This window comes from Rhodamnia argentea, chromosome 1 (assembly GCF_020921035.1).
Source record: "Rhodamnia argentea isolate NSW1041297 chromosome 1, ASM2092103v1, whole genome shotgun sequence".
NCBI lineage: Eukaryota > Viridiplantae > Streptophyta > Magnoliopsida > Myrtales > Myrtaceae > Rhodamnia > Rhodamnia argentea.
This window is the reverse complement of record NC_063150.1, coordinates 14,427,824-14,454,342: the sequence shown is the minus strand read 5'-3', so window position 1 is coordinate 14,454,342 and position 26,519 is coordinate 14,427,824. Positions and strand designations below refer to the sequence as shown.

At 41.6% G+C, this 26,519-nt stretch overlaps 3 protein-coding genes across 8 annotated transcripts; 1 reads left to right on the top strand and 2 right to left on the bottom strand.

The window, feature by feature from the left end:
• Positions 1 to 3,252: 3,252 nt before the first annotated feature.
• LOC115728833 lies at positions 3,253 to 7,480 on the top strand. Of its 3 annotated transcripts, none has more exons than XM_030659238.2 (7): positions 3,253 to 4,066; positions 4,253 to 4,361; positions 4,452 to 5,212; positions 5,409 to 5,511; positions 5,595 to 6,307; positions 6,780 to 6,887; positions 6,992 to 7,480. In XM_030659238.2, exons 1-7 carry the CDS (start codon positions 3,329 to 3,331, stop codon positions 7,073 to 7,075), a joined length of 2,616 nt encoding a protein of 871 aa, XP_030515098.2. In that variant the 5' UTR covers positions 3,253 to 3,328; the 3' UTR covers positions 7,076 to 7,480. The 3 variants fall into 3 exon arrangements, with proteins under 3 accessions (XP_030515098.2, XP_030515097.2, XP_030515096.2); XM_030659237.2 differs by having other exon boundaries at positions 4,452 to 5,254; positions 6,789 to 6,887; XM_030659236.2 differs by having other exon boundaries at positions 4,452 to 5,254.
• A 1,328-nt stretch (positions 7,481 to 8,808) lies between these two features.
• Positions 8,809 to 25,986, bottom strand: LOC115728832 (xyloglucan endotransglucosylase/hydrolase 2-like). The gene is made up of 4 exons (XM_048276395.1): positions 25,965 to 25,986; positions 10,212 to 10,525; positions 9,359 to 9,552; positions 8,809 to 9,216 (listed from the first exon to the last, which is right to left on the bottom strand). The coding sequence occupies exons 2-4, from the start codon at positions 10,500 to 10,502 to the stop codon at positions 8,811 to 8,813; spliced, it is 891 nt and encodes a 296-aa protein (XP_048132352.1). The 5' UTR covers positions 10,503 to 10,525; positions 25,965 to 25,986; the 3' UTR covers positions 8,809 to 8,810.
• On the bottom strand, positions 19,032 to 25,953 carry LOC115728834 (DNA topoisomerase 2-like). Of its 4 annotated transcripts, none has more exons than XM_048276389.1 (19): positions 25,309 to 25,953; positions 24,588 to 24,883; positions 24,433 to 24,499; positions 24,080 to 24,350; positions 23,800 to 23,999; positions 23,491 to 23,700; positions 23,255 to 23,368; positions 23,059 to 23,169; positions 22,810 to 22,974; positions 22,377 to 22,718; positions 22,164 to 22,297; positions 21,724 to 22,084; positions 21,453 to 21,639; positions 21,288 to 21,337; positions 20,744 to 21,169; positions 20,487 to 20,667; positions 20,336 to 20,400; positions 20,146 to 20,254; positions 19,032 to 19,942 (listed from the first exon to the last, which is right to left on the bottom strand). In XM_048276389.1, the coding sequence occupies exons 1-19, from the start codon at positions 25,882 to 25,884 to the stop codon at positions 19,371 to 19,373; spliced, it is 4,437 nt and encodes a 1,478-aa protein (XP_048132346.1). In that variant the 5' UTR covers positions 25,885 to 25,953; the 3' UTR covers positions 19,032 to 19,370. The 4 variants fall into 4 exon arrangements, with proteins under 4 accessions (XP_048132346.1, XP_048132347.1, XP_048132341.1 ...); XM_048276390.1 differs by having other exon boundaries at positions 19,032 to 19,933; XM_048276384.1 differs by having other exon boundaries at positions 23,491 to 23,999.
• Positions 25,987 to 26,519: the final 533 nt, after the last annotated feature.

Sequence of the window (26,519 nt, the reverse complement as noted above, 5' to 3'; positions counted from 1 at the left end):
CTACGAAGTCCCTGTTCATTGCGAGGGCATCGTGTACAATGCATTTCGGGAAAGGATTGCGAGCACGAAACATAAAGGAATTTCGAACCCGCTATCGTTTCTTTTGAATGTAGAAACAATTTTCTCACTCACAACTTCAAGAAACCATTCATTAATTCTGGTTATGGACCACGAGGAGATGCTAATGCCGACTCTTGAATCAGACCATCACAAAGTGAGGAGATGTTCAACCTATTCGAGGGCTTGTTGGCACAAAGAGCAAAGTGGGTTAGTGTCGTGACCTAAAATTCAATTTCAGGCTAATAGATTTCTAAGCTAATTATTCAATTAACCTAGCTTGGACTTTCCTAAATCCATACCAAATTGAAATTTAGGGTTTATGCCTCAACATGCCAACTATCTAATCTTTGAGTCACCACTAATCTATTTACGGTAGGTCGATTAGATACCTAAATAAAACGGCGGGGGAACTATCTTATTTCTATAAATTAGAGATTTTGAATTCGGGGACTTGGTTACGTTAGAATATTCTAACGCTCTTTCATTTGAAAAAGATAAATCTTCCTTTGTAGATGCTTTTCGTTTGGGTTTCTCAATTGGATTCTTGAGATGATTTTCTCTTCAACAACCAAGTCTCTTTCCTTGGATTGAATCCTTTATATGGATGCTTCGAGTAACATGCCGATAGAAATTGATTGGGTGCTCTTTAGCCCAATCGAGATCCGCAATCTGAATCTTTTTATTTGCTTCCTCCAATACTTGCAAAACAAATTTGAAATGATCGCCAGATTTTGAACCTTCTTGTGCGATATGGATAGCATGATTAAATAAGTGATCATACCATTCATTTGGATCATCAAAGTTGACAGCGTTAGATATGGAGTTCAAAAGGTAGAAACGCTTGAAATCATTTCTCCATCGAGACAATATGTAATTGCTCGGTATCTCATTTACTCCAACGTGATGAAGAACACATAGTGCATGTCTACAGAGATAACCCTTAAAAGTAAACATCCCATAGATGCAGTGAACTCCAGTTCCCCGTGCTACAGTGCAAAACCTCAAATTCAACAACTTTGGAGTTACCATTATTATGATCGTCTGGACACTCTTTTACTCTAAAAGTTTTTTTTTTTTTTTTTTTGGTCTAAGCTCCGAAAGTTTATGCTACTCCTTTGTATGCACTTGAGTTATATTAAAGCACTGTAACATCATCTCAACTTCAACTTGAAGCTTTTTAAATATGCTAAGGGTATAAATAGATGAGAGTTGCTTCTCATAATAACACTTGGTTTTCAACCAAGGTTCCAATTGTCTAGAGTCAAAATTAGCACGGGCTTCTTTTTTATACTTGTCTTTGAGTGCAAGCTCATATTTGGAGACAAAATCATTCAAACATGTTTGTCTATGTATATATCCATCGAAAACAGTATTAATACCCTCACTTCTTTGAGTAGTTGACATGCCTGCAAAAAAGGTATTTTTCACACATACTAGCACCCATTTTTCCCATTCCTCATACAAAGTTCGAAGCCACTCATTGTGACGGAGTCCATGTGCATCAATCAGCTCCTTTCAAGCAATCTCAAAATTGCTCACATATGGTGAGTCGTAAACTGCTCTTTGTATTGCTAATTTTTTACCCTTATATTGAAGATGACCCCCTAATTTTTGTGGCATCTTTTGCATTATAAGCCACAAACAAAGGCGATGATGAGCAAATGGAAATACTTCAGAAATTGCATTCTGCATTGCTGTACGCTGGTCAGTAATAATAGCTTGAGAAGCGTTCTCGAACATGCAATCCAGCTAAGCTTTAAACAACTAGATGAAAGAACTTCTTGTGTCATCTGCAAGCAAACCACATCCTAACTGAATTGACCGACCATGGTGGTTGGCACCAACAAATGGAGTAAAAGGCACGTCATATCTATTTGTCAAATAAGTGGTATCAAACGTGATTACATCTCCAAAATATCTTTATGCGTCCTTTGATCGTGCGTCTGCCCAGAAAACATTATGCAGCTTCTGTTCATCGTCCAAATCAAGCACATAGCAAAAATTGGAATATTTCAACTGCATGTTTGAAAAATAATTTAGAAGTGCTTGCCCATATCCTTCTTGCAATTTCAACCTTTTGTACTTTGTAATATGATTTCTAACATATTTTTCTTCAAAATTTAAGTTCTCATGCTCTCCTTCTTCAACAACCAACGCTTGAAGGTTCTAATCCCTGCATCACAATGCAACTCGATTTTGCTTTTTGTTTTGGAGTGAATATTCCTGTGTGATGTAAAGAATCGAGCACTTTGAGGAGTTGTTAAATGATTATTATCGAGTACGACTCATGTTATTTCCCACTTCAGAGAAACATCATACCATGCTCTAACCATTGCTGGACAACCGCATCTTTTTTCCCGATCTTGAATTAATTGACTCCTTTTCTTTGTACCCTTGATGACTGCAACAAAATACCGGACTACGTTTTTCCTCGCTGCCTTTTCTTTTATACGAGTTTAACACTAATGTCAAATCCCGCTTTTTTCAGCATAATTGTTGTAAAATGCATAAGCCTCGTCATAAGAATTAAACTCTGTACCTATGCAAGGTGTCCTGATGCTTTCATCACTAGCATCTTCGGTTGCATTGTTCATCTCATCTTCATCAACACCATTATTTTCATGAGTGAAGTTGTTTTCAATATAAACTCCATCCATCTGCATGAGTTTTGGAAATTGCGTGTCTAGAATATAGATACAAACTAAAATTCGACGACAATGAATACCACTTACTCTCTCGCGATCAAAGAAGCAGAGATTAAAGAATGTTTCTCCACGCTTATGAATTATTCGATTGCAAAATTCTATGATCAAAAGTTCAAATTATATGAGATAATTACATTCCGATTTTTTTGAGTTATTAAGAATATCTTCGTATTTTGGAAACAGTATTCATGTAATCTTTTTATTTAGCCGAAGAATAATATCTACCATTTTAAAAGTTGCAACTTATTCCTTTTTTAATTTTAGCTCACAATTTTTTTTTAAAAAAAAAAAATTGGCAGTCAAAAGGGTGAAACTGGACCAGCAGGTGATCCGGTTTCACCAAAACAATATTGTGGCGACAAGGGTGGGACTGGGACGGTCAAGGTAGCCTTTTCCAATAAGGAAATCCAGAGCTTGCCCCCCGCCAAAATCAAAAGGGGGCCCCACCATTCCCGCCAAATCTCTCCCATTCCCGCCAAAGCTCTGTTCCTTTCTCTACCCTCGCTTCCTCTCCGTCTCCCGCCCTCCCTCACCCCCCCCTCTCTCTCTCTCTACCTGCAGAAATGGAGTCACCCTGCGACTCGACGAAGCGGAAGCGTCCATCCTCGTCGTTGTTCTCTCCCCTCTTCAACCTCTTCACCCGCTCCGAAACTCCTCCCTATCCTAGCCGGAAACTCCCTAGGCGAAACCACCTCCCCGACGTCAGCGACGACTCGTCTCACGTCTTCATCAAAGATCTCCGCAGCCGGCGCGTTTTCTCTCTCAGCCCAAAGCCGAAGTCGAGCGGGTCCAGTCCCGATCGCGGAGAGCGAGAGTTCGAGAAGCCCGATTCGCTGTGCGGGGACGAGGGCGAGGCCCCTAAGGATGACGTGGACACTACTCTGTCTTCGATTGTTAGGGAGTACTGCTCTGAGAAGGACGGTGGGATGGATTTGTACAAGGACGACGATGATGATGAGATGTCGGGGGAGGAAGGGCTCAAAAACGCAGATTTTCAGGCCGAACGCGATGAAGCGAGCAACGAGGAAAGCAATCGGATACCTCCTGATTCGCCCCAGAAGGTTGTCGCTGCTACTGAGACGGCCAAGGGATTGGACGATTCCGGCGATGATTGCGTTCAGACCACTCCCCCTGAAGCAACAGATGTAATTCTGGGCCTGGATGTGGAAGAAAATGGAGGCAATTGCGATCTCCAGAGGGCAGATCGGATTTCGGTTGAGCCGCTGCAGGGGTCCTCCCTGGATGAAGGTTCTGGAGGTGAAATTAGTAAAAGAAACGACTCCGCTTCAAAGAGCGAACCGGTGAGATTCTAGCATTTTCTGACTCTTTATCGTTCAGTTTAGGCTGTTCACTGGGTTTCTTCTGTTCAAACCAAAGCTTTATTAGCCAACGTGACGATGTTGACTATGCAGAGAACCTGAGGTTTTAGATGATTCTTCCTGGGTCTTATTAATAATGGAGATTAAGTGAATGGGTTTCTTTTATAGGGTCTTAATCCGCATTTTAGATTAAGAAGAAGAATATACAAGAGGCCTGGTTCAATCAGCTACAGGCGATTGCTTCCTTACTTGACAGACAGGGCAATGGAAGATTCCTGTAATTTCTCTTACCTCTCCTCTGATTTGCTCTTTGATTTAATTTCACGAGACAGGGACACTAAATCTCCACATTGTATTTTATGGTTAGGCACTACTAGAGTTTCCGAAAGTCTAAAGCATGAAAAGGGTATGGAAGAAAGGCCACCACACTTGTCTATCAGCTCTAGCTACAAAGATATTCCCATGGATGAATCTAGTGAGCATGGATCTGACAAACCTGCAACCGAAGCTGTTCCCCTGGTTATGCTGACTGCTGATATGCCTCATGATCCACCAAAGGATATAAACTATGCTGACACCCCAGCTACGGTGAATGAAGACTTGGGTGATCGTGCTATTGATGGCCAGATAGGTGGTGGAAAGCTTGAATTGATCATGCAAGGCTCTACTCTCTGTGCCCATAGTAAAGTCGGAACTTATACTGATGTTGGAAAAGAAAAAGGAGAGGCTGAGGTAACTGAGGGTAGGCTTTCTGGAATGGCTGATGATTTAAACAGTGTAAAATCAGTCTCATCTTTAACCGAGGAGGAGAGTATAGTTGATCAATGCTTCCATGAACGAAAGCATCCGATGGATGGAGGAATGAAAAGATTTCAGCTAATTTCTCAGCCCAATTCCAGCAGCAGAGAAAATGGCCACTCATTTTTTGCAGAAAAAACCAGAGGTAGTGATTGTGGTGAGGCTGCAAATCAGATGATTGATACAAATGAAGCAAGATTGTTATTTTCGTCATCAGATTCAGGGATTTTTGGAGAACAAGGGGTAAATGAAATTGAAGGTAACAAAATAAAATTTGTTACGGCTAGGGCAAATGGGGCGCCACAGAATTCTCCTAGCAATACCAGTAAGGTGGGCTACTCCTTTCCTGACAATTCTACAAAGAGCAAAATGGTGAGGCGCCATCTTTAACAGAAACTTTAGATTCTCTACTTCACAGGAGTAGAAAGTTTGCATTAAACTAAAAGTTGAAAGGAGATGTTATTCTTTGCAATTTTTTTTATCTCTTGCTTCCAGGCTAATATCGGTTATTGTGACGTGGGGACAGGTGCTAAATCCATGCTCGAGATTGAAGGTATTCAAAAATCCAAGTTCATTCAGTTACAAGAGGATGCTGCCCTATCTAAAGGAAATTGCAAAAGATGACTCTTGTAATTACAGGACCTCTACTAGTATTTTTCTTCTGTATTACTTTATTTACATTCAAGTATAATTCCTTCTGAACGTCCTGTAGGTAACCCAGGAAATGGTCAATGCTTGAAACTTCTGACTAGGTCTAAAGAGGAGTCTTCTTCACCACCTGTGCTCTCTGACTCCGAAAACTCTCCAACTGATAAGTGCAATGGTGATCGTGGTTCAGCTGATCATAATATAAGCTCTCCAGAATCACTGGCCCATGGTACTTGTTTGCAAAAGGATGAAGATATTCTTGCCAAACATCTCATAAAAAGCACAGATAGTGAGTATGAATCTTCTTATGGTATTGTGAATGCAAGAGACGAAGGACATCTGCAGCCAGCATCACCATATTCTGTTGCTGTTCATCAATTGAAAGAGGATTCCCACACTATGTTATGTCAGTCATCTGAACATGTTGGGGAGTTATGTGCAAATTCAACACCAGGACTTTCTTCTGATGCAAAAGAAATAGGAGCAGAGGGACCAACGCGAGATCTTTCTCAAGTAAGGGCTTCAGATTTGTTCGGGTTTCCTGATGAAGTTTCAAGAAGGGGAATTTTGAAAAGAAATCCGCGAGGATGCCGGGGGCTGTGTAACTGTTTGACCTGTGCTTCTTTCCGCCTCAATGCAGAAAGGGCATTTGAGTTCTCAAGGAACCAGATGAAGGATGCTGAAGAAACGACTTCTAGTTTGATAAATCAACTATCTCAACTAAGGAGCATAGTGGAAAAAATCAACTGTGGTGTTAGCAATCTTGCTTTGCTGCAGGTAAATCATCAAACTGAATTGCCACAGTCTATTTTCATCCTATTTTGTCTTTCAGGCACATATTAGATGTATTATATGGTGTAGCTTGATGTTTGATTTTTCATGGGTTAAATCATCATATTAGAATGTTCTCACTATCCACTCCACACACGCGTGTGTTCCCCCGAACCATGTAACTATGCATGGTTTCATTTTGCTGAATGAGTCGTTGAGGAAGCCTTGTAACTTTCTAGAGGTACCAAGAAATAAGGCTTTGGTCACACCAGTTGCATACGAAATGCACATTGACAATGCCAGAAGTATTTTTCTGCTAGTTTAAAAGATGGGAGAGGCATCATTATGTTTAAGGGATAGGAAGCTTATTGACTTTTCATTTCATCATACTTGTTTGCTTGATCAGATGATTTCCCGAAGGTATTAAGCTTCTGGTTTCTTTGTTCAATTCCCCTCTAATGTATGAAGATCATTCTAGGAATCTCAGGTAAGAGAAGCTTGTAGAAGAGCATCGGAAGCTGAAGAACTAGCAAAACACCGCCTTTCTCAAATGAATGATGAACTCAATATCCACTGTAGAGTTGCTGTAAGTAGTCTATACCATAATCTTATCATTGCATGGTTCTTCAAACTGCCTGGTTCTGATTATTTATGAAATTCACCAAGTGTTGTCGATCTCAATGGTGACAGCGCTTGCATCGCCCAAGGGTAAAGTTCAGTGACAGCACAGAAAACGGCACTTTTCATGAAGAACTGGAAAGCAAAGTGTCTTGAGTACCTAGGTCAATGCTAGTACCGTCTGAAGATGTTAGGAATTTTATCAAGAACCTAGGTCAGAGACATGATCGGGTCAACATTAGTCGGGCACGCTTTATTGAAACTGGAGACGAGGGATGACAATGTTTTTGACGTGGTTGGATGAAAATGGGCGGAGCATTGAGGTGCACATTATGCAGTCTTATTTGGCCAAAGCACATGATATATGGGTTCAGGGGAATGAGTCTTATATTAAAAGCATGTTTAGGTCTGGGACCTACTGGGATACTGCTATCAACTAGAATTTAAAAAATGATGCATATCCTGTAAGTAGAGATCCACTTCCATGTATATTTCGTTGTCACGCCTTCACGACAATAACTAATATGATATAGTTATAAGATTGTTGCTTTTGAGTTCACAGAGTGCCATTCTTGTTTTTATGACCTGTTTCCTCTTAACCAGTAACCCCGTACAGTTCTCAGAGTACCAATTTAAACAATTCTTTTAATCTATTCAAGGGCCATCAGTTTCATGAGCAAGACACAGCCGTAATCAAGCAAAAATGGGAGAGGGAGTTGCTCTAGGATCGTAGAGTTCAGATCTTGTTCCAAAATTTGTCCTATCTATTCCTTGATGAGGGACTCAACGTTTCTGCATCCTGATTCCTTTGGTGTTGTCTGCTTTACATTTAAAGCATGGATCCCATTTGCATCCCCTTGCATCACAATATTCCCCAAACTTTCTGCTAGTGCTACATTTACTGTCAACCTTGCTGCTCAAGCTTCATCTGACTACAAGTTCGATAGAATCAACGACCACTGTGAATCCTTTCTGGGGACCTATCTATATTGAGTTCTTTATCTACTCTGCTAGTTGAGAAGCGATGCTCGTACAAGGCAGAACTTTTTCGGCTGCTGTGTTAAATCCTGTCTACTTTAATCTGAATTTTTCAACACGAACACTCAATGGAATGCATCTTTATGTGAGCTGTGATCGTGTGACGTGCTCAACAGGTGGACATATATAATTAGATCAAGACCAGACTGTAAGCAAATTTTTACTATGCAAAAATCTCCTTTTATTTTGATGTTAAAGATTTCTTCTAGACCTCATTGTCTGTTTGCTTAATTGCGATTGAGCAAAAGGAGGGATCCTCAAGTGCTTGTGAACTATTCTTGACAAACTTTCTTGCCCACCAAGAGGCTTCAAATGGAAAGGGAAAAAGAAATGGTATTATTGTTCTTGGTCGTCTCATGCATCAAGTGTTGGATTGCACCAAGAGCCGCTATGCATCAATGAATATCTGTCTTTCTTTCTTTCTTTCGATATATGCTGTGGAAATCGCATCGTTGATTATTTTCGAAAGTTGAGGGCTCATTGATTTTGATGATTGCATCTTCGCAATGGTCGCCTACTTTGATTCATCTCAATGCCACTATGGGAAAAGCTAATTGATTTTGCTAAATTCTTGATCTCTGTGACTACACTACATGAAACACTGAACAAGAAAAAGAATGCAAAGTCTTATTACATAAAGTAGAACAACTGCTACAAGCATATCTTCATATCACTACCGGGGCTTTACAGAGTCGGTAATATGGCAATATTCAATCCCCCCAAACAATGTACAAAGGCCATCTTTTACTATTATTTCCCCCTTGGAATCAAGACATTAGAAGCGAGTCATGACTTGAACATGCGAAACCAAAACGAAAGAATCCATACGTTGATTTCCCTGTTTTTTTTTCCCCTAGAATCGCGAACGCTTGCATTCGGCAGGGATGCCTTGAGGGAACCTCTTGAGGTCCGCGCAGTAGTTGTAGATCATGAAGTACTTCTGGACCCACCTGAGCCGCCTCCGGCCGTTGGCATCAAGCTCATTTACCTGCCACGTGGCTCCGGAGTAGGAGGAGGGCCGCCTGATGTCGCAGGACGAGGACCCCGAGGACCAGGTGCAGGCAGTGACCTGGAAGTTCCTGTAGTATGCCGTGAAGGGCGCTTTCGACCAGTCTGTCTTGATCAGCCCTCCTCTCGTGGCCCAGTCATCAGCATTCCAGAGGCTCGAGTATATCTTCATGGGCTGGCTCTTGGGGAATGGCACACCAACGGACTCTGCATTCTTGAACACTCTGATAGGAATGTTGTCCACCAAGAAGCTGAAAAAAACCACACAAAAAGGGCATGTCAAAAACATCGAGCTCGTCACAAGACCGATAGCGATCGGAGCAATTCGCCCAACGATCGGACGCTTTTAACTGGTATCAAGACCCGATCGGTGTTTGCTTTCTCGACACTCACATGATGTGCTGGGGCTTCCAGATGACCGAGTACGTGTGGAAATTTCTGGTGGGGTCAAACCACAAGTAGAACTGTTGCTCTCTGTTGCCCTTCCCTTGAGTGAAGACGTTGGTGTGGAGTATGTAAGGGTCGCCGGTCAGGTTCCCCAGGAACTCGAAATCGATCTCGTCGTGAGTCGGCCCTTGCGAAGACAACTGCAAAAGTAACACCAACCGGAGTAGATCGCATAAATTCGCATACCGTGTCGGAGAATACAAACGATCCGTAAGCTTATCAATAAGTCGCCGTAAAACATGTAGGTGGATAACTTGCATGGGCACAACAAGGAATTGTTTTGGAATGTTTAAGACATTTTATTGTTCTTTTCCATTGTAATAAATGGAGACACGGTATTCGTTTGATAGACATGGTCCGGTCTTTAATCTGGTAAAAAATTTATCACCAAAACGCAGAGTTTGTGTGCGTTTTTAATGCTGAGTGGTGATCTTCTCAATGATGTGCCCGACGCTCTCTCTTTCACGAGCTGCTTTTTTGCCTTCTAAAGATGTCTCATGTGAGCCAACCTTAATAATGTCAAAGTGCCAATGGACACAGTCAGAAAACTATTCTCCCACTCAAAACGATGCAAAAAACTCGTAGGTTAAGATACGCTAGTTTCGTTCTAGAAAAAGATACGCTAGTTTTGATAAGTGTAGTCTGAACTACATAGTCTCGTGATCTAAATCACTCGCAAACCGAAGTCGGAAGACGAAAAGTTGTCATTTTTTCCAGTTAAAACGAGCTCGTGCGTACGTGAATTTCGTTCCCTCCACAGAGTCCGCATGGGACTTTGCAATACGACAAAGATACGTACGTAGTAAGCGGTGACGGTGCCAGCAGAGTTTCCAGCGACCAGCTTGAGCTGCATGTCTATCCGGCCGAACAGGTACTCCTTCTTGGACCGGAAGCCCGACCCGGACACTCTGTCGAGGGAAAGGGACAGGAGCAGACCCCGGTTAAATATCTTGGCACGTTCGCCACCACCCCACGTCACGTCGAAGTCCTGGTAGAAGTTCCCGGCCGCGGCTATGGAAGCAGCCATTAATAACAAGCTCCCGAGCACCACCATGTAGGAAGCACAGGGACTGCTACCCCTAGGAGCCATGATTGATCAGAGAGAGAGAGAGATGGGTGATGTTGTGAGGTCTTTGGTAGGGTTTATGGGGTTATATAAATGCAAAGAATGGGGGGTTGATGTGAAGTGTAATAAAGCAAAAAGAAGGAATGGGAATGATTCTTGAGAGAGAGAGAGAAAGAGAGATAGAAGTTTGAAAAAAGAAAGGAGCTGGTGCCAGCTGAGCGAAATACCATCAAAGCTGGAAACTTTTGTTTTGGGGTGGTGTTCGGGTTGGGTGGTCTTCCTCACGATTTCCTGGTTTTCGATTCCTAGGTAAAGAAAAAGCAAAGAGGAAAACCCAAAGCTGTTCATTAGGATGCTCACAAGCCGCGGATGTAGATCGTACACAAAAAGGGGTCACCGAGTTAGTTAAGCATCGACATTTAATTGCGCCTCAAGAAACGCAGGTGAGCGCTTTCATGGCTCGAGATATCAATTGCATCGATGAGACCAGGCCTGACGATGCTCGGCATGTGATGAGGGAACACGACTCGAACACGATGCAAGTTCGCCGAGAGAAATTCGACGTGTTTTTTTTTGGGGGGGGTGGGGGCATAACAAGGGGGGGGGGGCATAACATTGGTATACGAATGGTGATGACACAACATGACACGACACGACACGACACGGCACAGTTTGTGTCGGCCCTCCGAAAGATTCATACGACCAATCTCGTGAGAGGGTCCTCAAATTTCGATAAGAAATTCAATTTCGTTGTCCTTTTATTGTTTGTTCATCCGATCGCCTTCGAGATTATATTATATCATATCAATCGACAGATGCCAGAAAAATCCCCTCTCTTTTAGTAGGATCCCACGTTGGCAAAGATTGGAGGCAATTCAAATGGTTTCAGTCGATTCTTACTTAATTTGGAGTAATCATTTCGGCAAATAATAGAGCTTAGTTTTTGGAGATGATCTTAGGGAGGGTTGCATTATTTGATGGAACCTTTCGGTTTGGTGGGTTTTCCTATTCCCAGGTTTTAATAGAAACCCTGTTGTTCTCCTATGATTTTGTTCCCACCGATCGCATGTCTGGGCCCCTTTTCCCCTGATTCAAAAAAAAAAGAATGAGAGGTGGATGACAACCGGGGGCGAGGTATGGACGAAACATACGTACAGGAAGATTCAATTTAATTCTGGTTGCATTGGACCACCAATCATATGTGGTTTCGGCCATTCACGACGCGCCACTTGGCAGAATAATATCCAAGTCACCCTCCAAGAAAGGATACTGTTAGTGCTTAGGCTCATCTTCATGGGACTCTAGGTTTAAAAACACTTAAGATCAAAAGTGGAGGCTTTGTTTCCTTCTTCGAAAATCACTAATGCGTGTGAATCCAGACGTTAGGGTTTTTCGGGTCTTTTCGGGTCTTTTCGGGTTTGCATGTAGGGGAGAGTAATTTCAGGTTTTATATAGATTTCATCTAAAATTTAAAATTTACCCATCGGAACAGGTTTATAATCTTTTGAAATCTAGAACTTACCATATATATCTTCAATCTGGAACTTACCCCATCACAAGTTTTCAGGTCAATTTCAAGATCTACTCAAATTATATAATGAATGATTGTAATGAATCATCACCTTTAGTGATCACTATTTGCTATTACAATCCATTGCCCACAACTCATTTTTATACACACAAATAATTATGAAACATTAACAAAATAAAAATCCTAGTCATAAATATCACCGGAAAAGAAAACTCATACTAGTAATTTTCAGGTTACACACTCATCATCATGGAATACCGCATGATCACGCGAATGCATATATCAAGAAAAAGACAAAAACTTGTTACAGGTTCTTAGTTCCGGGTCCATCTAACTCGGAATCTGAAATCTGTCATTCGAAACAAGCTTCTCAAATTTTGAAATCTAGAATCTACCCTACAATCCATGCAACATGGAACCAGACCGATTCTAGATTTGAGATTCTATCCCGGAACCAAGCTCCACCTTATCTGCATGCGTAACCGAGGGATCAAGGACTAATTGATCGTCATGAACCAGAAGGTTTTACATTAGGCAGAGCGGTTGTCGCGATTTCGTCGGATACACCCAGATGAATGCGCGTCGAGTTTCCACCGCCCAACGAGGAGAAAAGCAATGCCTTAGTTGGCTCGACATGTAAGCAAAGACGACTCCCTCACTCAACAGAGATTTTACGCGATGCTTGTGACGGTGTGACCAATTCGAGATAATTTGGAGATGGCGAGTTGCCATTAACAAACAAAGAGTCACGAGAGACCCACAACAGTACATAATGCCTTTGTCGATGAGCAGCGGAAGATGCCCTTCTAATCCACTTTCCTTCGCTTTGGTTGGATCGAGAAACTCATCAGTCATCACAACAAGACGCGATGTCTTGTCTAGCTGACCTCTAATGAACAAAATAATTGCTCTCAATCAAAAATGTCAATTGAGTCTCCCTGTTTTCTCTATGTCCTAGCTTTACTATTTGCCTTTAGACAGCCACAGGGTTTCGATTTTCGATTTCTATAATCGGAGAAACACCGATCAAAAATAATAATAATAATTCGAGAAATAAGAATAAAGTCAAAGAAGATTAGATAGGTACTTTGCAATTCGAGGATGTGTGGAAAAAAATCGAAAGAGAAATTACCACTTAGAACATGTTCATATGTTTAGTCAAACTCGCCTTTATTCAAAAGTTATAAGTTAATTATGGTATATTAAGGACTCCACAAAGCACTAAATTTCGATCCGAGACTTCTATGATACAAATATGTTTTAAATCAGCATGAGACAAGTAACTGTGTTTCAAAAGAAAAGAATCAAGGTAGAGAGAGAGAGAGAGAGAGTAGAGGAAAGGGTGGGCAATGAAGAGAATATCTTACTACCATGATGACCTTCACTTAGATTGTAGTGAAATTGTTTATAAGACTCAGAAAAATGAGATCTTACAAACAAAATTAATGAAAGAAAGTGGCAAGTTTTGAACTAAGGTTATGTTTGTTTTGCGAAAAATAAATGATTTCGAAAAATATGTTCCCAAAAAATTTTACTTGTATCGCTTGCATAAATGAATAAATGAGAATGCTTTTATCGCTCATGAAAATGCTTACATATAAATGGTTGTCACTAATGAATACATTTTATCAAGTGATTATTCCAAGCGATATAAGTCGACCATTTTTAAATAAAAACGTTTTCCAAATCATTCATTTCCCGCAAAACAAACGGAGCCTAAGAATGGAGATAAAATAGATGGCAAGTAGCTATGAACATGGAACCAATACGTTCAAATGCCACTCTCAATATAAATCGATCTAAAATTCCACCCAACCGCTAGGAAAGAATTAAAGAGCTTGGTAGGCGAGTATAGTCGCTGTGCTCGTTAAATCACAAAAATTGAGGAAAGTCCATAGTTTTAACTGCAATTTTTTCTTCGGATCATGTGTGACAGCAACTAAAGAATCTCGATCAAACACGCTTAACAAGTGCTCCAGAAAAACTCGTTAACGAAATAGAGGAAGAACGACCGGTCACGTCTTTGGCCGATTTCGTGTTGAAATATCGACGTCGAAGGCCAAAGTTAGATCATAATCAAAGCTACGCGACAGCAGGAAGAACAGAAGAAACCCGTGAAGCGACTCCAGAAATTGGCGATCCATCAATTGTGAGCCTCTCTCTCTTCTCTGGTCCTCATTACGCCATCCACCATAAGAAGTTGTTCCTTTTCCTCTTATCTAAGTGAGAATTCCGGCAATCGAATTACTGTCCGAAACTTTACACCGACCCATCCACCGGGATCCACTAACATGACTTGGACAATAACTGTAATTAATTCGAGACGGTTGGAAAATGGACGTTATTTTATGATCTTCCTATCTCGTGCGAGCCGTACTAGGAGCAACACGTGGAATTTGACTAATGAGGCGAGCTCAAATACGAGACAGTAATAATATTAGCTCCGATATCGTCTTAGAGTGTCCGACTAAAAAATTTAAATCGATAGGTGAAGAGAGATTACGTGTACATATAACGAGAATACAAAATCCGTTCACAAGCGACGTGGAATAATTTTTAATAAAATTTAACGAGGGTTTTGTTGGTAGCCATGTTTTTATGTCTCCTTTTTTTCTTTTTGTCTGAGCGGCGTATTCGGATACAGAAATGATGCTCAAGACCTGCGCCAACTCCATGCTCGGCACCAACAACCGCAGTTTTAAAGATGGGAAAAGTGGCATGGAATTGCCGGATGTTTCGAAACACTTGTTAAGTATACTAAAACACGGAACATTTTATCATTTTTTTTCTTAAGTCTTTGAGAATTAGATGTTATAAGTAAGTTCCCCGAACTACTTGTTAAGCATATTAGATACTCGTAAAACGTAGGAATCGAGATCGGAGAAGTGAGCATGTAGCTAGCTTGAGGTCTCTCCGATCGACCCGTCATAATCATAGCTTCCGCCTTCTCTCCGTGCAATAATTAATCATACAAGCTCAAGCGCCGATGCCTACGAATTCCTTAATCATTAGTTCTGTTTAGAACATAATCTTGTGATTTCTAAAACAAATTAAAGTAGATTCTTCAGGAAGAATATATTCCTGGGATTACAGAAAAGTTGATCAAAGGTGGTTGTGTAAAGCTATAATAATCCTTCGTGGGCTGCCTAAAAGCCGGCATGCGATGCAAAGGTTCTCTTGCGGTAGGAGAGATGGGCCAGGGGGAGTGAGCGGACGGTGCTGTGAATGAACACCGGAAAGAGGGATTAGGACCACCGCCGTCGTGATCCATCGACCGATCGATGATTGGCGGCGCCCAGCCGGAGGAATCGTTAACGCGCACCCGTTTCAACCGAGCTAGCCCGCTCGATTTCACGTATCAGATCATCCAGGCTTTACGCGGGATCCCGTTCTTTTTCCAGGTTCGAGATGGAGCGGGTTCACATGTTCCGATTCCATGCGTGACTTGCGCCTCCGGCCAACGATACGGAAGACCGCCCTACTTTCGAGTAGGCCCCCATGAGTTGTTTTTGCGTTTTGGCTTTGTTGGGAGGTGGGGACTCCCTTTCTTTTTCAATCGGAATTGTGACAAACACATTCCAGCCAATGATTCGAAACCCCTTCCCAACAAGGATTGTAGGTATTTGGCATCCGGGTGCGGTTGAGCAGTGATTCGTTCGGTAGGGTTTGTGTGTGTCTATATATATATAAGGGGTCGGGTCGGGTAGCGCGGGCTTTGTAAGCTACAAATTGTAACTAAAAACCCTCGTCCAAATCCGCATAAATCGGGTTCTAAAACGGGGTTATTTCCTTAAGCCAAGTTAAATGATTCGACACGCTATTTGAGACGTTGGATTTTACGTGCGCAACCGTAAAAATTAGTTAAATGAAAAGTTTAGACATTAATAGTTGTTGTCACAAAAAGAAAAGGAACGGTACTTTGCAAAAAGTAGTGGCTGCTATCAAAATAACAAATGTTTCTTCTTCTTTTCCAATTTGTGGTATTAGTTTGCATTCGGGGGGATGCAGTCCACTTGATAAGGTCGTTCACTAATGAAGAAAATTAAATGAAACCTTCCGTGAAATGCGAGGAACGCATGAATGCTTTTGAAGTCCCCTCTTCATGGACCAACTTCTGTATGTGCTTCTGATTTTCCAGCAAAGGTGGAGAAGGACGAAGAACGAAACACATATACATTGCCACATGGACAACAACTTTTTTTTCTTTTGTTGTATCTCTATGGTGAAAAACCAAAGAGACTATAAGAGAAAATTACTGTACAAACAACTACGGAAAAAGTACTGAAAAAGTCATAAACATGTTGTATTAGTACCAATTCAGTCATAAATGTCATTATTGGGTCAATTTAATCCTAAACTTTTTCATACGGATCCCAATTCAGTCCATCCGACCAATTTAACTCAGAAATTGCTGACATGAATATTGGTCATCCTACGTGGCACCGCTGAAGATATGTGTTTTACAATTTTTTTCATAGTATTTTTTCCTTTTTGTTTGCCTTTCTATTTTTCCCTTTTTCGGTTTGCCGGCCGGCAACAAGGGTTGGCCTCGCTTGGGCGAGGGCCGGCCTCACCGGACACGCTTGGGCAAGGGTGAGCCTTACAAGGCCCCCCTCTCCAGAATTAGTGGGCCCACCCTAGCCCAAGACAAGGTGGCCTCATTGGGCCTCGCCCGGGCAAGGCCCGGGGAGGCCTAGCGAGCCCCACTTGGGCGAAGGCTGGCCTTGTGTCGAGGAGGCTTGGTGAGCTTCAATCTCACCCAGGTGAGGTGCGGCGAGGCCACCCTAGCGTGGGCGAGGGTTGACCTTGCCAAATTTGGCGAAGAGAACCTTGTCGGCACTCGCCGACCATGGCTAGTGGCCAATGGCTACGACCAACCACTAATTAAAAAAAGAAGGGAAGGAAAAAGAGAAAAATATTCAAAAACATTCAAAAATTTTAAAATATATATTTTAAAAATATCCACATCAGTGCCGGCCGTACCACGTAAGACCGCCACTACTCATATCAGCGTTTTTTGAGCTAAATTAGATAAATAGATTGAATTGGTACAGATATGAAAATGTTTATGATATGAAATTGGCACAATTAAAAAGTTCAGTATTGAATTGGTACCCACATAATAAGTTTATGGCTTTTTTGTTACTTTTTCCCCCCTTCAACTGTGGCACATACATGTACCTATAGAAAGATGCCATGGATTTGGCTAATGGGTCTCACGATAGGCTGCTGCCTCTATAAGTGTCACATGTCAACCTTTTTCACTTAATGCAACTTTTTGCTGCCAACCTATAAAATGATTTTTCCATAAGAATTCTCCTATCTTCGATCAAATTGAATAGATGATTCTACCATGTTCATGAAAATTAATCCAAGTTCTCATCGGTCCGATCGAAAAGAGACCTCGACGGAAAATGTTAATTCCAGTAAAGTGACATGTACGTTTACCTACTAGTGCGTACAATGAACAGAGAGATATAATGCTCGGCCTTACTTAGACTATGGGAATTGATTCGGAAAATTGTCAAAAAGGTCTTAAACCTTTCACGTTTTTGTTAATTTAGTCCTAAACCTTTTAAATTTACCGATTCGGTCCTCAACCTTTTTACTTTGTGCCGATTCCGTCTTTTTGGTTGGAAATGGCCAACGTGAACGCCAGCTGCCCTACATGGTATCGCGAGCGATGATTTTTAATAATTATTTAAAAAAATTCATTTAAAAAGTCGATTTTTTTTTTTTTTGTTCTTTGGTTTGCTTGCTTTAAGGCAGGCAACCCCCATCAAATTAGGGCTGGCAGGAGTCATCGGCCCCGAAAGAGCCCCATGATGATCGGAACTCCGTCCTCCGAGAGTTGGTGAAGGGGTCGTGGCCTCACCCTAATGCTCGTACACGGACGCCGTCGAGTTAGCCCTCACCCCTTGCCATGAGTCAAATCGGGCCAAAGAAGTCTCCATGGCCGGATCTAGCCATGAATTGATGAGTCGTCTTCAAAGGTACGGAGAATTGAAACCTTGCCTTGAGCGAATTTGCGGCCCTCGGGATCCACTATAGTCACCGGCTACTCGCAAAATTAGTGGCGACATCTACCGCCCTATGCCGGTGTCCCTATCGCCCTAATCTAGCGGGGTGCCAAATTTGAAACCAACAAAGGAAAAACAAGAAAAAAAAATAGATTGTTTTAAATATTTAAAAATTATTCATGTTAAACCTTGCAATTGCTCGTAATGTAGAATCCACGTCAACGATTTCCAACGAATAGGATCGAATCGGCAAACTTAAAAGGTTTAAGATTGAATTGGTTAAAATGTGAAAGGTTTATGATTTTTTTAATAATTTTCCCGAAATTGATTCAAGTAGCCCCGTGACGATGAATCCGATTTAGTCCTAAACCTTTTGATAATTTGTTAATGTAGTCCTTTCGGCCCAAAAAGGCTTAGAACTAAATTGGTAAAATTTCAAAAGGTTTAGCACTAAATTGGCAAAACTTCAAAAGGTTTAGGACTAAATCGACACAATTGAAATGTTTAGGAATGAATTGGCAAATTGTTAAAAGGTTTGGGACTACATTGATACAATTAAAAGATTTGGGCTTAAATTGGCTGCTGTAGAACAAGTTTAGGACTTTTTGAACAATTATCCCATGCTGGGAAATATCGTCGATATAACCACTTCTTGGCTCCACCCAAATGGATTTGTTTTTTGTACAAACATTGTTGATATGTGCATAGAATGAATTAGTTGTCGACGAATCCTTTTCGACAAAAAACAGTTCTTCTGTAATGTTGGTCATGATCACTTTTTGCTTAATTAAAAGCAAATACTGAGGTTTAAATAAGTATTGAAGGGTTATAGTAGTAAAGATTCCATTGATGCAATTTACATGAGTTTTACTTGTAATGATCAAGGATGACAATTGAAGCCTACTCAACATATTCATCGTCAAAAAGCCTAAAGCTAGTTGATTGAGGGAGCCTAATCCATGTATAATTGGCCAAAAAAAAGGGACCAAACGAAATGATTTATTGCAAGGATTTTGTTATGAGTAAAGTGATCGCACGAGCTGCACAACCAAGCCACTAAACTTCTACAAGTCTTATATCTATCTCCTTTAACATGAGTAATTCACTTTTAACTATAGATGCTAACTACTCGTATCAACAGTTCTAGGTAGGAGTGCAGCTACAGAACACAGCGATTTGGACACAAAAACAAGTACAGGTTTACACGGAACATCTCTGAGAAAGAGAGATGAACACAAACGGACTGGAAACTAATGAATGACTTCTTGCATCCAAAGTCCCGAGTTTCAAAAGAATACAGCATTGGTTGGTTGTTCATGGAAACTACAGCATTTCCATCACCTAATCGTCATCTTCATCAAAGTCGGTATCATCAGTCTGATTCTCGCTCTCAGAATCGCTCACTACATATCTTGTCTGCCTGCGGTTCACCCTCCGAGGTCTTCCTTTTGGAGGGGCCGCTTCAACCACTCCTTCTGCATCAGTATCGGTGGAACTATCTGCCTTACCTTCCCTTCCCAGCACAGAACTGCTCTTCTTATTGAAAGGAGATGCCCCCATCTTCCGTACTTTCTTTTCCGGCGAAACTCCTTTGCTTTCAGCTGGCTTTAACATCTCGGTCAAGAGCTGTTGGGTCATTCCAGCTTGCTGCCTGTTGGCTTGACCTTTCTTTGTTGCTGCAGGTGGCTTTGATACCTTCGCAACAGCTGATGGTTTTCTGCCACCTTTCTTCTTTGCCACCTCTGCTTCAGAGTCCACTATCTCGTAGTCATCATCTCCACTGTCATTACTATTTTCTTCCTCCGAAGTCTCCGAGAGGGACACCAAGGGCTTCTTCCTCGAGGTAGCCATTTTGCTTGGTTCTTTCACCTTGACTGGTATTTCAGGCACTTTGTCCTCTAGAGCTGCATTGCATGGAACATGTGTTATGCAAGCATCATTATCACCAAGTAACTCCAGGACACAGCAAAAGGATACAAGTCTCAAGTAAAATTTGGGCAAATATGGCACATGTTCCTCGACACACTTATTCACTATCTCATGTAGCCACAGTATCTTTACAGATGGAATTGGCTTTAAATTAAAAAATCAAAGTCACTCTGGCAATAGCTCTTACCAGACGAATTATCTGGTGAAGATTCAAGGTTATATGCAGCAAGTCGGTCTTTTAAGTCGAGCAACTCGAACTCCTCGTCGTCATCTGAAACTGAGGCACTCTTGCTAGGCTGTATAAATGTAAACGGAAGTGTTAATATCATCAAAGACAGCTGCCTTGGTTTTCATTAGAAGGAAGAAACCGAACACACCTTCAGAGCTGGAGCTTTCCTAGCACCAGCACCACGTTTTGGTTTCGCAACATTAGCAGCATTTTCTGAAGTAGAAATGCATCCACTGTCAGTGACTCCATATAGTAATACAATGCAAGCAGTTAAGTTAAACAACAAATTCCATATTAACCTGCTTCCAATGCATTGGTTGATCCTTGAGTGACTTCGGCTTGAGCTACTGAATTGTTAGCTTTAGTGTTATTCTTGCTAGGCTTTTTTGGTGCCTGTCTAGAGACTTTTGTGCCAGCTCCATTTGTTTTGCTTCTTGCCTTTCTCGTTTCCTCTGCCTGGGCATCAATTTTTTCTTGCTCCTGCATAACACAGCAGAAAGCATTAATCAAAACAGAAGTTAATGGAGTAATGTCAAGAAGGCATCGAAAATCATACATCAAGTTTTTCCTCTAGAGCAGCAAGATCTTTCAACCACAACTTCTCTGGAGTCGCTTTTCTCAAGGCATCAACCTCGTTAACAAGCTTATCTTTATCAGCACATAATTCCTGAACTTTCTCAAGCGTCAGTGTGCCAATTGCCATGGAGAGCAGATACTCATAATCACTGGCTCTCACTCCTTTGGTTGTGGCCTCTGAGTTCTCTTCTGTTTCTTCTAAATCTTCTGTTGACGCAGCCACGGCTGTTTCAATTGTTTTAGTCTCCTTCCTAAAGGGAGCAAAACCTTTTGCTTGCAACTCTTGGAACAAATCTGCTCTCTTTCTATTGCTCACAATGATCTCTCCATGGACGACGCCGAGAATAAACCTAACCTTATTGTCCAGCATCGCTAATTTTAACTCCAAATTTTCCAGCAAAATTTTCTGCAAGCGAGAAATAGAGAAGTACTCATAATATGCTATTTGCAACCAAGTAACGTATGAAAAGCCTGGGAGCACAAGTATACAGCCGAAACCATTTCCTTGCTTTCACTATGATTACCTTTCTTTTCTCATAACACTCGAGCCTTAAGTGGAAAAACTCCTCTAGAACTGCAGAAAGAAAGACAAAAAAATTTAAAATGAGACATGGATTAGTTTACCATATATAAGGTATAATCCTACTAAAATACGGTTGATCGTGAGCGAAGCAGCAAAATTAGCATACTTTGTTCAGGGCTGTCATATTTCTTAATCACTCCGTTTGAGTCAAACAGGTGCATGTTACTCGTGCTGATTGTTGAGGTCAGCTTAAATTTTTTGAGTAAACCCTCTTGCTTTGCAATCATCATGTTCTCCTCTGACAACATAACTTCAAAATGTACAGTTACATCATCACTGTACTGCCTAAATTCCTGCAATTGGGAAATTACATTTTAGCAATGATCTTCAAAGAGAAGATGTGATGCACAAGGTTGGGTTGCTTGAGAGCTCTTTACCTTGACAAAAGGATCCTTTGTTTTATCCTTCTCTCCAGTTGATAATGATTCCAAAAACTCCCTGTAATCCTGTGTCCATCGACGTATTGGAAGCTCTGTGATCCTCAGTGTGGTATCATCAACTTCCTCGATTATCCCGCAAACAGTGTAGCTGACACCAGCTTCCTTAGTGGCTGTTTTCTCGATGGTCCCTCTAAATCCACGATACCAAGGATCCATGGGCTCCATCATTTCACCATTCAACAAGCGTCTCAAGTTGGCAACAATATCTCTTGGATTGTAGTTGGGGATGTAAGAACTCCATCCAGTTCCAATTCCTTCACTACCATTGACTAGAACCACAGGTAAGATAGGCATGTACCTGCATTACATGACCAGTATTAGTCAACACTGTCGCATTGAGTAAAATGAATAACAAAGGTCCTATAATGAGTAATTACCAAGTTGGTTCAATAGATTGCCCATCTTCATTTAAGTAGTCCAAGAGGTTGTCATCATCCTTTGGGAAGAGGAATCGTGTGATCGGGGAAAGCTTCGTGTAAATGTACCTAGGGCTAGCATGATCTTTTCCTCCCTGCCAAATGTTCCATGTGAGTGAAAAAAGAAATTGTGGACGACCTGATTATCTCCAGTGAAATACGAAATAGTCTCACCATGTTTCGGGTCCCAAATTGTCCATTCGGCATGAGAAGGTTAATGTTGTTGCTGCCTACATAATCCTGTGCCATTCCGATTATGGTACTAGCAAGACTTTGCTCGCCATGATGGTATGCTGAATGCTCAGATACATAACCAGAAAACTGGGCAACCTTTGCTTCTTTGATGAAATTCCTTTTGAATGAGCAGAAAAGAATTTTCCTTTGACCTGGCTTGAGGCCATCGACCATGGAAGGAATTGATCTTTGAAGATCAGCTATAGAAAACAATATCAGCTCCTTATTAACAAAGTCACTGTACTTGATGAGCTTCTCCTTCTGATCAAGATAAGTACCAGGCTGCAGGAAAAAGAAATTAATAATTCCATTAAGTCACATCTAAAATGCAGCAAGTACTTCATGTTCTTATAAATCAGACAGCACTTCCAACCTCGAACTGACGTAGCCAAGCCTTCCTTGCTTCAATCTTCTTCTTGCTAAAAGCAAGCTCAATTGCATCGCTGTCTTGGTCATCAATCCATACAAAATCCTTCTTGTGCATTTCAAGATTTTGGAAGTATTGCTTTCCCTCTTTTGAGGTGCTTGTTCCCAACCCCTGCAAGGATCATTCAACTAGTAACGTTACCCATTATAAATACTTTGGCAGTAACTGAGTCATACTTCAAGAATGTAGACAAACCTTATAGTATTTAATTGACCACCCACTTGCATTGCCGCTCAAACTTTCCTTCCAGGACTCATATTCCGGCATTGAATAGAAACTTAATTCTCTTCCATTTTTATGAGTAGCCTGTAATTACAATTAGAGAAGGCTTCAAGCTTTTTCCATCTACTAAGAACGGTTTAAATGATCGACTTAATTTAATTATCCCTACCTTTACAATTGGAGTGATAAATTCAACTAGGAAAGATGGAACTTTGAGTAAGGATGGCCAGAATGAATGAATGAAGTTAATTAGAAGACCTTTAATGTGGGAACCATCGTGATCCTGCAAATGCACATCCAGAATGCAATATATACACAGTGACTATACTATGATAAGCATCGGCAGTAGTAGCACATGCTTGACAAAAAAATTATTACGAAACAAAATCTATAGAAGAGTAAAACCTGGTCTGTCATTATCATCAAATGACCATATCTTAAAGATTTGACACTGTCATAATCCTTATTTTGCTGCAACCCAAGAATCTGCTTTACGTACTGTATCTCTTTGTTTTCGATTATTTGACTATGGCTGGCTTCCCTCACGTTGAGTAATTTACCTCTCAAAGGAAAAACACCATAACGATCTCGTCCAACAACAGAAAGCCCAGCCATCTGCATCAACTCAGTTTGATTAGGCAACTCTTTGAGAATGTCCAGCCACAAAATTAATAAGATTTCTATGTCACACATCCAAAAGGTACCAGCACTTACTGCGAGGGCCTTTGCTGAATCTCCTTCTGTCAAAATCAGGGTGCACTTGTTGGAGTTTCTACCTCCAGCGTCATTAGCATCCTCAAGCTTGGGAATCCCACGGAGGTTCTCCCTCTTCGACCCATCAGTTTTCTTTAGGTCTTTACTTTGCTTGAAATTTGCCCATGAGAGGAGAGAGTCAACGATTCCAGACTTTGCCACTGCATTATAGCAAGCATAAACAAAATTCGCCTAAAGATCAATCGATCAATTTCGTTAAATTCAGTAAAGAGTGTGCAACCTTTTTGTAGGAACTTGTCAGATAGTTCACACTTGGATCCGAAGCTGCTCTGACGAAGTGTCAAAGTTTCCTTGGTTTGAGAATCAAATGCAGGATTGTCAATGAGGGCATTGACAAAAACCCATAAATGACTCTTAACATTATGAGCTTTGAGGTTCGCAGTCTTATTCTTCTTGTTCACAACAGTCATAACATGGTTGGCAATCTGATTGGTCACATAATCAACATGCGTCCCTCCCTTAATAGTAGCTATCCCATTCACAAAGCTGACCTGTTGCAGAATTCACAATCAAAACTTGTTCAGTTTTGCTAGTCCTATTTTTGCCTGTTACAGAAGAAAGTATTCAAAGTACCTGTTGAAATTGTCCTTCGCTTAGGCTTACACAGACTTCCCACCTCTCATTAACAGTCTCCTCAATCCTAATCCAATCAAGTAAATTTAGCATTCAGAATACCAATTGAAGCTACAAAATGATTACAATCAGAAAGAAAAGGGAAAGGAGAGAACCTTGGGAGGGAGCATTCTGGTCTACTTTTAGAGGCAAATTTTAGACAGAGGCCGACATAGTCAGCAAATGTTTTGACAGGAACCCTTTTCCCGTTCAGCTCAACCTTCACCGTCTTACCGAGACACCCAGCCAAGTCAATGACGCGCTTTTTCATCAAAGCAACCACATCATCTTCAAGCTGGGTCATGTTAAACTTGGCCAAGTCTGGTTTGAATGAGACCTTGGTCCAGTTTTCGCCCGCCTTGCAAGCCTTAATATCAGGTGCACCTTTTACTCCCATGTTCTTTGAGAAAACCTTGAAGTCATTGGAACAGATCATTATAGGAGTTCAACCAAATTGATTCCGCTAACCCAATAAAAGTGGCTAGAACATCGTACTGAAAACCAAAATGAGTGTGTTTACTATCCTAAAAAAGTTGGCCACAACCTTGAGCAGAAACTACTACATGACGTCGTGAAGAACAAAAAACAGCACCAATCTGATCAAACAAGGGCAGCTGAACTCCAATACAAAAAGGGCAGCTTAAACAGAGACAGTAACCTTCCCATCAGAGCAATTTACATAACTAATATCAAGAAATAAACCTGAAGGAATCCCAAATTATGAAAGCTAGAGGAAATGGTAACATAGACGCATCTCCAAGACACAAATAAACGGAAGCCTAACTAGTCTAAACAACGCAGGTTTTCCTACTTCATAGTACTTCATATCACCTTTACCTGCTTGTACTTCAGGCCATTCTTGCCATCAGCCGTCTCAATAACAAACTCTGTCGAGAATATATTCGTGAGCTTAGCGCCATACCCGTTTCTCCCTCCCGTCGTCTTCTTCACGGTGTCATCGTAGTTACTGCTGGTCAGCAAATGGCCGAAGATCAACTCCGGCACATAGACGTTCTCCTCCCGGTGCATCTCCACGGGCACGCCATCCCCGTTGTTGTACACGCTGATCAGATTCCTCTCCGGGTCGATGGTCACCTTCACGGAGTCCATCCTGGGGTCGCGCTGCTTGTTGTCGGCGGCGTTGACGAGGATCTCGTCGAAGATCTTGTAGAGGCCCGGGACGTAGGTGACGGGCCGGTGCACCATCTCGTCGCCGTCGTAGACCCAGAGCGCCTGGGTGTGCTTCTCGACGGAGCCGATGTAGGTGTCGGGGCGGAGGAGGATGTGCTCGAGCTGGGACTTCTTCTGGTAGGTCTCCTCGACGGTCTTGCCCTTGCGCGCCGCCGCCGCCACCGCCGCCGGAGCGGCGGTGTTGGCGTTGTTGCTGGTCTGCAGAGGGAGCGTCTGGGCCATGTGGGCTGCGATTGAAGATGGGAAGACGAAGATTGAGAGAGAGGGAGAGGGCCGAGTGAAGTAAGAAATGATGGTCGGGAGAGAGAGAGAGAGAGAGAGAATTCGAATTTTGAATTGAGGCGCTTTGCTTTTCGGTTATTTACATCACATTGCGAGGAAGACGTATGAAAATAGAAAGCACACGGCGGTTGTTTGATGTAATTCTCTTCCTCTTCTTCTTCTTCTTTGTCGAAAGAACGATGTCATTTCTATATCAAAATAACACTTTAGATTTATTTTCCTAATAATTTCGTGTGTATTTATCAGAATCTTACGATTCAAGGTACAAAAGATACTTATCTCCTTGGTTGTAACGCCCTACTCCGTGAAAAATTTCGAAACGAGATGAAAAGCAAATTCAAGGTTGTCGTGCCAATAGTAATGCTAGAGTCCCGCATTCCTTAGATCAAGGTCAAGCTACCGTCATTCGATTCTTGTACATATTCACGAGTCGCCACCAATCATTACTTCAGTTAGTTGATAATGTAACATTTTAAGAGTTGGCGGGTGGGACCGAGATGAGTTAAACTAATCACTAGAAAGGTCAATTGGTCTAAAGCCCCTCATGTTGCCTCTTGCCCTTCCGGTATCACATT

Excerpts from the sequence above, each read along its gene's own strand:
- LOC115728833 (XM_030659236.2), top strand. The coding sequence starts at position 3,329 with ATGGAGTCACCCTGCGACTCGACGAAGCGGAAGCGTCCATCCTCGTCG. Across the intron at positions 6,308-6,779 it reads GCAATCTTGCTTTGCTGCAG|GAATCTCAGGTAAGAGAAGC; the intron begins GTAAATCATCAA and ends AGATCATTCTAG. Across the intron at positions 6,888-6,991 it reads ATATCCACTGTAGAGTTGCT|CGCTTGCATCGCCCAAGGGT; the intron begins GTAAGTAGTCTA and ends CAATGGTGACAG.
- LOC115728832 (XM_048276395.1), bottom strand. The coding sequence starts at position 10,502 with ATGGCTCCTAGGGGTAGCAGTCCCTGTGCTTCCTACATGGTGGTGCTC. Across the intron at positions 9,553-10,211 it reads GCACCGTCACCGCTTACTAC|TTGTCTTCGCAAGGGCCGAC; the intron begins GTACGTATCTTT and ends TTACTTTTGCAG. Across the intron at positions 9,217-9,358 it reads TGGAAGCCCCAGCACATCAT|CTTCTTGGTGGACAACATTC; the intron begins GTGAGTGTCGAG and ends GGTTTTTTTCAG.
- LOC115728834 (XM_048276384.1), bottom strand. The coding sequence starts at position 25,884 with ATGGCCCAGACGCTCCCTCTGCAGACCAGCAACAACGCCAACACCGCC. Across the intron at positions 22,719-22,809 it reads CTTGGCTACGTCAGTTCGAG|CCTGGTACTTATCTTGATCA; the intron begins GTTGGAAGTGCT and ends TTTTTCCTGCAG. Across the intron at positions 20,401-20,486 it reads AACCAATGCATTGGAAGCAG|AAAATGCTGCTAATGTTGCG; the intron begins GTTAATATGGAA and ends TTTCTACTTCAG.